General features: G+C 33.0%; 1 protein-coding gene across 1 annotated transcript in view; it reads left to right on the forward strand.

Moving 5' to 3' along the window:
* The window catches only part of LOC106685932 (cubilin), a gene marked incomplete at its 3' end in the record, with an annotated part of 54,767 nt that overhangs the window by 26,208 nt on the left and 17,722 nt on the right, over positions 1–10,837 (forward strand). Inside the window, 6 exon segments of the mRNA XM_014428944.2 lie at positions 3,957–4,072; positions 4,636–4,879; positions 7,016–7,172; positions 8,397–8,578; positions 9,844–10,009; positions 10,204–10,435. Coding sequence (XP_014284430.1) covers positions 3,957–4,072; positions 4,636–4,879; positions 7,016–7,172; positions 8,397–8,578; positions 9,844–10,009; positions 10,204–10,435 — 1,097 coding nt within the window.

Genomic DNA, 10,837 nt, shown 5'->3' on the forward strand with positions numbered 1-10,837 from the left:
ATATATATATAGAGAGAGAGAGAGAGAGAGAGAGAGAGTTTTGGAGGCCTTAAAACCTCTCCTGGGAGAAGAGTCAATGCCCATCACAGCAGTCAAATCTATCCAAAAAGCCTATGGCGGTACACAAACTGTGGTCATTTCACTTCCGGTTCTCCAGGCTAGGAGGATTATGGCTCAAGGAAAGGTCCGAGTAGGACTGGTGATTAGCCGTATACGTGAAAGACTCAGAGTTCCAAAGTGTTTCCGTTGCTGGGAATATGGACACATAGCTCGGAATTGTGTCAAAAAGGATAGAACCTCCCTATGTCGAAACTGTGGTAAAACAGGTCACAAAGCTAGTGATTGTGACCAGAAACCTCAATGTACATTATGTGCGGGAAATGGAGTTGCCGACCACCCCAGCGGAAGTAGTAAGTGTCCAGCTTTCCTTTCAGGATTGAAAACCATAATGCGAATCCAACATCGTAGATGAGGATACTTCAGTTGAAATTGAATCATTGCGAAGCTGCTCAGGATATCCTTTACCAAACGGTACAGGAACAGCACATTGACGTCGCTATTCTCTGCGAACAATATAAAAATCTGGATGGCAACTCGTGGGTATCCGATATCAATGGTAAAGCTGCTCTTTCGGCCTATAATTCCCAAGCTATTCAAATTCAAAGTGAAAACTACATTGCACCTTGATCACCAAGCTATATTGCTTACCCTGGATATGCCTACAAGAAAGAAGAGTTGTCGATAGAGAACCAACGGCTAGAACACAAAGACTTTCGATGGCACTTCATTCACTTTAATGCTGGTGGATGAGTGTGAATTGAAAGGATCAACTGAGAAAAAGGTGCGTATACTGACCTCTATATCTACTATATCTGGGGCTTGTGATGCAGCTATGACTCGTTCAAAGCCTGACAAACATCATTCCTCAGTGTACTGCTGGACGGATACTATTGACGATCTTCGCCGGTGTTGCAACCAAGCAAGAAGATGTTACCAGCGAGCGAGACGTCTACCAGAGTTTTCTGTGCTTCAAGAAGAGTTCAAGAGTGCTAGAAGGAACCTCCGACAAGCCATTAAAGAAAGCAAATGACGGTGCTGGAGAGAACTCTGTGATGAGGTGGATGCAGACCCATGGGGTAGACCTTACAAACTAGCACTTAAGAAACTGTGTAAAGGCATGATGCAGCTCCCCACAAGATCAAACGTTGTAGACAGTATTGTCAGAACACAGGCGAATAGTATTGAATGTAAAGACAATATATACATAATGGATTTCCCACAAATTACGCAGAAAGAGATAGAGGACATCACCTCGTACCTACAACATGGCAAGGCACCAGGATTGAACGGAATTCCTAATGTAGCTCTGAAGGTGGCTCTCAGGAAACAGCTGGATCTTTTTATTGATCTCTTCAATTTGTGCATTCGTGAAGGCTCAATTCCAAGTCGAGATGGCCCGCACAGCAATTGCAGGAGCAAGGTGGAGGAGATGTGCTAAGTGTTATGCAGCAATCATCACTCTGGACGTTAAGAATGCTTTTAACACTGCAAGATGGACCTTTATAATAGATGCCCTACAGACTATGGCGGTGCCAGTCTATCTAATGAGAATTCTCACAGACTACTTCAAAGATAGAGTTCTGTTTTATTTTTCAGACATTGGCCAAAGGAGATACAAGGTGACTGGTGGGGTTCCACAGGGCTCGGTATTAGGGCCTCTTCTGTGGAACGTCATGTACAACGCAATCTTCAACTTGACAATGCCGGAGGGAGCCACAGTTGTGGGATTCGCAGATAACGTTGCAGTTGTGGCGAAGTACTTAGAAGAAGTTACCCTCATCACTAACCAGGCTCTTGCTATGGTCCGAGGTTGGCTGCCTTTAGTAGGCCTACAACTTGCAGATCACAAGACCGAGGTTCTCCTAGTAACTAGTAGGAAGCAAACTGAGTCCATCACTGTTACGGTGGGTAAGCACAAAATTCATTCCCAGTCTTGCTTAAAATACCTAGGAGTCATGATCGATCCACGTCTCCGCTTTAATGTTCATACAGAGTATATCAGCGCCAAATCTGCTAAAGTAGCATCCTTTTTGTCACGCCTTATGCCAAACGTTGGAGGTCCCAAAGAAAGTAGCTGAAGGCTTCTTGCTACTGTTGTCCCTTCCATTATGTTATATGCAGCCCTGATTTGGAAGGATGCGATGGTTACCATATCATACTGGAGACAGATGGTTTCAGACAGTTTAAGGACAGTTAGCTCTTTTCGAACTGTTTTCTATGAAGCGGTGTGCGTGATAGCCCGACTGCTGCCTGTGGAATTCCTTGTTGAAGAAAGAAGCAGGCACTATGGAGAACGCTTACACGTTTCCAGAGAAGATGAGCGAAAAATAACAATCGACCAGTGGCAGCAGTGATGGGAGGCTGCAGATTCTAGGAGGTGGACTCGCAGGTTAATACCCGATGTGGGCACGTTGTATGGCCGCGAGGTGGATTTTTACATAACCCAATTGTTGACCGGACATGCATGAGCCTACTAGTACTACTTCAAACTGGACAACACCGCAGAATGGCCTGGATGTCAGACTATCGAGGAAACTGCGGAGCATGTGTTTTTCACTTGCATTCGCTTTGGGGCAGAAAGAAGTGAATTGGAGAGAGTGTGTGGAGGACACATCACATCAGAAAACGTGGTGAGCTATATGCTACTCTTAGACCAGCTTTGGAACACAGTGAAGGGATTCACCATAGTCGTCCTCAATGGGTTGAGAGAGGAAGAGAGGGCTAGAATACATCACTAGCATGGAAACGTGAAAACCATGCGAAGAAAGCGAGGCGGCACGCGGCAGTCCATTTTGGAACATTGGGTAAATGAAAGGTATATAATTCTGCATCATTCCAAGAAATACCCCCACCATTTTATTTCTACTTCATAAAATTCAATCAATACTTTGAAAATTGAGCATAAACTTAAATATTTAACCTAAATACATACAATGGACACAATAAATACAAAAATATAAGAGGTGATGAGGTTTGATATGAGAGCATCAGCCTTCTGGGATTGCTGGTAAAAGATGCCAGTTGATGGCAAAAGGTTGCCTTCTTTGATTTATTTTCAACAAGTATTCTGAGATTATTAAAATGGCAAACTGTAAGTTATAACAGGAAGAATGGAACCTAAAAAAAGTTCTTTTTTGTTTGTTCTCCCCATTATTTTTAGAGATAAGTACATGATGAATAATTACGCTCATTGAATCTTACATCTTTTTACCTAAAAATCGATGTGTATTCATCTTGCCCCTTCAATGGTTTGTTGTTTTTTTGTTTTTTTTAAGATGTCAACTCAACAATTTTACCTTCCTAATTATAGCATGTTTCCAGATGGAAATCATCAATCAAATAAGTACACTATTTTCTTTATTTTTTTTCATGGGTCCCAAAAATCTAGGGGATAGCTGCAGCTCACCTCTCACTACGCCCATGTTACAATTAATTATTTCAATTTTACTTTGAGTCTCTTTTAGGTTGTGATTATTTATCTATCTGTTGGAATAACACTACAGTATAATCTTACATTAACTATTCTGTTGTTGTTATAGCCATTACATTGACTATTCTGTTGTTGTTGGTGACCTTACATTAACTACTCTGTTGTTATTGTCCTTACATTAACTATTCTATTGTTATAACCCTTACATTGTATATTCTGTTGTTTTTATAGCCCTTACATTATCTATTCTGTTGTTATAGCCCTTAAATTAACTATTCTGTTGTTGTGTATAGCCTTTACACTTCGCTATTTTTATTTATTTTTTTTCAAAGCTTTTCAATGCACAAAGCACTTAGCCAAAAAATTTTAATTCATACTCATCAAATTGGTATTAAGATATTAAGATTATAGAATATGAAAGTGCTCAAGTTATATTTTCTTGATTCTAAAACTTTTTTTTGTATAGTTCCGTAATGGTGCTTCTGATATTGGGCCTGTCTTAAAAAAGTTGTGCAATTCAGTTTTACCAGATCCATTTCTTTCATCAGGCAATGAAGCGGTAATTATTTTCCATTCTGACAGGTAAGTTAGATTTAAAATATGTGGCTTATGTAATCAAATGACATTAATTAATTTTTTATGCTTTATAAGTCAAGATTTAACTTTAGTTCAGATATATTTAGAGGATTACCTCCTTTTAAACTCTAATCTTATTGATTGTTGGTAGCTATGTTTAGTTAAATTAAGAACTAAGCCAATTCAATGAAAATTAATATGTAACTAATTCTTTGTTGTTAAATGTTAGAAAAAATCTTATTATTATCATATAAAATATATATATGATAATAATATAAAAAAAATGTATTAAAAACTATAAATAATAAAATTTATTCCCAAACATTAAAATTTAGGTATTTATGTATCTTACTACAAAATAGAAAATTTGTTTTACTTACTTTATTAATTTTTAAAGATTCATAAAATGTCTTTAAATGTTATTGTGTCTGTTTAAACACTATTCCTGCCAGTCTTTTTATAGCTTTGTAAATTATTTTGTAGTATTTATAGTCAATAGATTCAGCTTTCAACTAAAAACTGTAATGATGTATAACAGTATATTAATCTAGAAGATTACTACTTTGTAGCTCTAGAGCTGGAAAAGGGTTCCAAATATCCTATTCGCCAACTGAAGGCATACCAGGCTGTGGTGGCATGTACACAGCTCCACGTGGTACTATAACAGCGCCATCTAAACCTGGAGGAACAGAATATCTTAATGATCTCAGCTGTGAATGGATTATTAGCCTTCCCATGGGTGAAAGAATAAGGATTGATGTTGCTTCTCTCAACTTGGAAGTTAATGTTGGCTGTAACTATGATTATCTAACTGTATGTATTGTTTTTAAACTATTTAATTGTTATACTATCATGTCTGTTTTTTACCTTTCACTTACCTATATACAAAATGTATAGTAAGGGGAAATATTGTGATCGTGAAAAGTTTAAGATTCGAGTTTTCAATGAAAGTTCTTTAACAATTTAGAGTTAAATAAATGGTTAAGAGCTGTGTGTAAATTTTAGTAAATTTATTTCATTTTTATATTCATGCTAATGAGAAATATTATTAAAAGTGTTTTTCTGAAAGCTGTTTAAAATGTAGTTAAGTCAATCTGTCGACTGAAACCCTCATTGGGAAAATTAGTATGAGAAAGTTTTGCCACAGAGAAAATAATAGAAATATTGCTTATGAATTTCAAATCAAAGTAGGGGGTGGTAAGTGAAATTTGTGTGATATGCCCATTACACCAGATTTATTTATAAACTCCTGTCAAACTTTATTGCTTTATATTTACAAAATTTCATAATAATTACCTTTAACTGGGTGGGTGGGGTGTGATAAACCTCAGATAGCAATTAAAGTTCATACCTCCCCATCTCTTTTTGACTTTTCCTAATATGAGTTCCATTTAGTTTTCATAATCTGACCTTTAAAACTTGCACAGTAAGTACTATTTGAATCCATTGAGGTTTGAGAAACCTTAGAATATTTTTTAAACCAAATTTTGATCATTTATAAATTTTCCTTGTAAAGTCCCCAGTTTATACTTATATTTATAGATTTAATTTCATTAAGCACCTAGAAATTTTCTTGTAACCTCCTCCCCTCCCTTTGATGTGCCGAGCATCAAACCAACATTTCACCATTTTGTGATATTGTAGCATCAAATTCATAATGGCCTAATGAACTGCACAGAAGGTCCCAAAAACCAGGTATAACTATATAAAAGAAAGTGTGTCTAGCATATGCTGAAATGTTTTCCAACAAATACTTGAATCAGCAGCTTATAATTTTTTTTTTTCCAATTTTGGATATTAAACAATGTTTTACTTTCACTTACCTTTGTATGAAATACATAGTAAGGGGAAGTATAGCAATCGTGAATAATTTTGAATTTGAATTTTCGACTGAAATACATTTTTTGAGTCCATAACCAAGTTCCTCAGAACGGTTTTGTGTGTGTGGACAGCCTAACTCAAGAACAAAAAGTCATATAAAACTGAAATTGCATATTTAGGACAGATATATGCCTGCAATGTGATAGCAACTCTTTCATTAAGCTTGACTAACTGAAAGTACAACTTTATAGAATTGATTTTCACATTTTTTTTATTTTCTCAAAAACTCTAAAAATTTTGACTAAACATGGTATATCAATGTAGGATCAAGTATTCTCTAATATCAGATAGGTCTTATACTCATTAAAATTGTCTGAAAAGGCTTAAATACAGATTTTTAGAAAGATCTTTCCCTAAAATACCTTTAATTTTGTTTATTTGAAAAAAATACCCATCTCCTCACATTCTTACTATATCATAATAAAAGGATAAATATAAACTATGAAAGGATTCAATAATTAACTTAATGAGATAAGAGGAAAATGATTTTTCTAGCTTGAAAAACATTTCCAGAGATACAAATATTAGTACAGACGTATTATATATCATTGGAAAGCCAACAATTTGTGCGAACTGCATTTTTTGTTTACAATTTAATAGTCAAATGTCATTGTTGGCTTAAAAGCAGTAGAGTAAAGTTTTATTTTTTGTTAACAACAAATATTGAAACTTCGAATGATTTAGTATTTTTTAAAATAATAATTTTCTTTTCCTTCTTTTTGTATGAACCTCTAAAATGTCCATAAATATTCTGACTCCCTTAAGTTTTAACAAATATAATAAAAATAATGAAAATAGGTTTAAGTAATTTTAACTATATAAAAACTTTTGGGATTCAGGTAACCCCACCTCCTTAAGAATGTACAAAATTTTCAACTTTCCAGTTAAAAGTTAAATGATATGGAAATGATTTGATGGGCTTAATTCACATTAAAAATACTTGTGTCATTTTGATTGTGCTGATTTAGAAGTAAATTTCAGACATAATGTTTTGATAATCATAATCCATATGATTGATATAATCATAACTTTAGTACTTTTTATATTTTTAAAAATCATTTATTGTAGATATTTGATGGGCCTTCTCGGAGATCAGGTGTTGTGGGTAGGTGGTGCGGAAAAGATTCTATCCCACCATTTACTTCTTCCTCAAATGAAGTTCTTGTCATTTTCGAATCTGATGCTACTTACAATGAAGGAGGGTTTGTGCTGAATTACAAAGCTGGTATTTGCATATGCATTTTTGTTATAAAAATATATATTTAATTAATCAGTGGATAACAATTTGGATAAGCTGTAATGACACCTCGTAGGTCAGAGAAAATGTTTATACCATTAAAGAAATCATCACCATTCCAGAAACATTTCAAAAGAATTAGTCAATTAACAGATATCCTACAAAAAGGTGCTAAACACGAAATGTCTGTAAAATGAGGTATTGATTTTTCTTTTTAAATAGTATTAATTTTTTTAAACTTATGAGGTGCCACAGTTTCAGTGACCATATATTGTTATTATTTGTGGATTATATAGTGTGTATTATTTCCTTTAGGTTAGTCATCCAGTGTGATTGTACCTAATTTAAGTGAATCAAGTTAGTATTTTATATTTCTTTGTATCCTTTTTCGTTTTTATTTCAAAGAACTAACAATAATTTCCGGAAGTTTAGTTTTAATTTAAATGTAAAACTTATTTTGCAGCGATAGATGTCCACTGTTCTCTAATGATATTTTCTCAGTTGGACTATAATAAGTCTACTTTGTTTTTCATATCTGTGATCTTAGTCTGTACAACTTTAAATTTCTTTTATTTTTTTTTATTGATATATAATAAAAATATTAAGAACATTATGTAGTACTGTTCTTAAAATTTTGAGTTGAAAGAACAAAAATTTCTGAGACATATTGAGTTTAATGTATTTATATTTAAACATCATTAGGAGTGAATTTCTTTAAAAACCATTGTTAAAACATTTTACATAAAAATATTTTGTTGAAAATTAAATTATCCAATCAAAAGACCGTTTTATTTTACTCTTCCAAATAAATATGCTTGATTGGAAACAGTGCCTGGAAGACTAAAAAGAAATAATTTCTTTAACATAATGACAGTGCTTTGGGTTTTATCCATTAAAATGAAAAAAGAATAAATTAAAGATATATTTAAATTAGTGTGTTAGGGATCTAAATCAAATTTCTCACCTTTCTCCACTAGAGATTGGAAATCAATCTTTTTTTCTCAAGCCCCCGACTAAGTAAGGCAATGCTGCATTAGAATTACCCATCTTTTCCCTTCTTTACCTTCCTTTTCTAATTAATATTCCTCATGAATCAGTATATGGCATGAGATAAACCAGGTTAGGTAAGATATGAGTTATCTAATTTCCCCCTTTTTTAATAAAACTAACCTAATTCAACTTTCTCATTTCAAATATTATTAACTTTTACAGTTTGTGGAGGGTTGTGGTCAGCACCTTCAGGTATAATACAGTCGCCCTACTATCCACTCCATTATCCAGAAGACAGGTCCTGTACTTACACCATACAACAGCGGATGGGATTTGCTATCAAATTGAACTTCATTGATTTTGACTTAGAAGATGCAGATCTATGCTTATATGATTTTGTGGCGGTAATAAGTAATTCAGTATTGGACTTGAAAAAATTAAATTATATATTTGCAATTTAAATTTCAGAAATATTTTAAATTATAACCTCTATGGTAATAATTCTTAAACATGAAACATGGACTATTTAATTTTATTATGTCATCTATTACATGTTTCAAATTTTTTATATCGTACTGATATTGTTTAATCTTGAGATTATGTATTGATATGTTGTAAAATGAAATTTACTACCTACTGGAAAATTTTCTCTCCAGAACAAATATTTTATTTAATATTGAAATAATTTATTTACTTCTTTACTGAGATCAGCTGAAAAAAAATACTAGAAAATATAATCAATTTAAAATTATCATTTATTGGAGATGTAATTTTACTTTTCCGCTTGATAACACAGAGGTAACATAAATAGTTGGCATTGTAATCATTTAAAAAAAGTTTATTATATTTATTTTCAGGAATCCATTTAAACTCTTTATCCACTTCTTTATTCTTTTAACATTTGAAATACGTTTTGTGCTCTTATGCCCATCATCAAGAATTTGATAATAGCCAGAGGAACCAGAAACGTTGTTCAAATGTTAAAAAAATAAAGAAGTGAATAAAGAGTTTAAATGGATTTATGAAAATAAATATAATAAAGTTTTAGCAAATAAATCCTTTGGAATTTAAGTTGTATGAGTGCAACTAATTATTTATACTTAAAGTTTGAGTAATGTTTTTATTACATTACTTGATGTACAGGTCAGGGTCCTCAGAGTCAAAAAATATGGCATCTATAGTTCTGTCCCCTATCCCCTTAAATTACTTACCTAGCACTAGTGAACTTACAGAGTTTATAGAAAAAAATCTGTGATTTCACAGTGAACCTGTGGAAAAAAAACGGTAATGGCCCTTCAATACCATCCATAATCACTTAGTAAATAAAAACTGACTTTAAATTGATGGATTAATTCTAAAATCCCTTAGGTGGGAATAGGGTTTCCAGGAATTTCTGCCATTTGTCTCAGTCTTTTGCAGGTTATTTAATCCGGGACCATGCCATACCTGCTTTCCACACATCTATTTCCAGAGGTTGCCTCTTTATCTCACTCTGCCATTCCTGCCTTTGCTGGCCTAAAGATTCTATTATAGACTCTGTCGAGTAATATCAATACAATAATATTATATTTGAAATGTAAATTTTTTTCATTGCTAATGGATTCGAAAATTGTTTGTTTTAATTTTTTTTAAGATGTTCATTTTCACAAAATGATTTTTTACTTTTCAGATTTATGATGGAAATAATGAAGCTTCTCCCCTGATTGGAAAGTATTGTGGATCTAATAAACCAGGACTTATTGTTTCCCAGCATAACTTCTTACATTTGGTTTTTACTACTGACTCTGCGTATGGTGGAAGAGGGTTTAAGGCTAATTACACAATAGTTGACATAAGTGAGTAATCTGTTAGTTACCTTCAGTTTTTATTTGAAATAAAATTACTTAAATTTTAAACTTTTTAAAAATATTGAATTAATCTTTATTCGCTTCGGATAAGGGCTAAAAAATTTATCCATACTTTAGGATAATGAGGCACAATAGTTTATTGACCTAATAACCAGGAACATTTTTAATTTTTTTTCCCAAAGATTGTGGAGGGATTTTGACTGAAAAAACTGGTACAGTATCATCTCCTGAATATCCTGAACACTATCCAATGAACCATACCTGTACTTGGCTTATATCTTCTCCTCCTGGAACAATAATCCAGTTGACTTGGCTGTCATTCAACTTGGAGAAGTCATTCAATTGCAACAGGGATTGGGTTGTGATATATGACAAGAACCCTAACCGAGCTTATTCTGGTCAATTAGGTGATAAGTAAGTCCATTTTGACTACATTTATTTTTTATTTATTTATTTTGACAATATCTGTTTTAGGGAATAACTCATTTCAAATAGAACCTATCTCTACTTAATAGCAGTTATTGTTAAATTTTTTATTGTTCGAAACATTACAATATTTTTTTAAAAAATTTAAATTACTGAAAAATTAGCTAGGCAATAATCAGCAATGACAAAATAAATAGCTAAAAATAACATTAAAACAAGAGTTAAAAATACACACATCACACAACTTTCACTTTCCTGTCTACTTTGAGTTGAAATTGATCCTCGCTTGTTTTAGAACATATACCAGGTCATTCAAAAAGTCCTGTCGTTTTTTTGGGGGAAATTATAAATAAATAAATATTTTCAAATAATCACCTTTATTCATCAAAA

The sequence above is a fragment of the Halyomorpha halys genome, unplaced genomic scaffold (genome assembly GCF_000696795.3).
Source record: "Halyomorpha halys isolate HHAL.00 unplaced genomic scaffold, Hhal_1.1 Scaffold759.1, whole genome shotgun sequence".
Taxonomy (NCBI): Eukaryota; Metazoa; Arthropoda; class Insecta; order Hemiptera; family Pentatomidae; genus Halyomorpha; species Halyomorpha halys.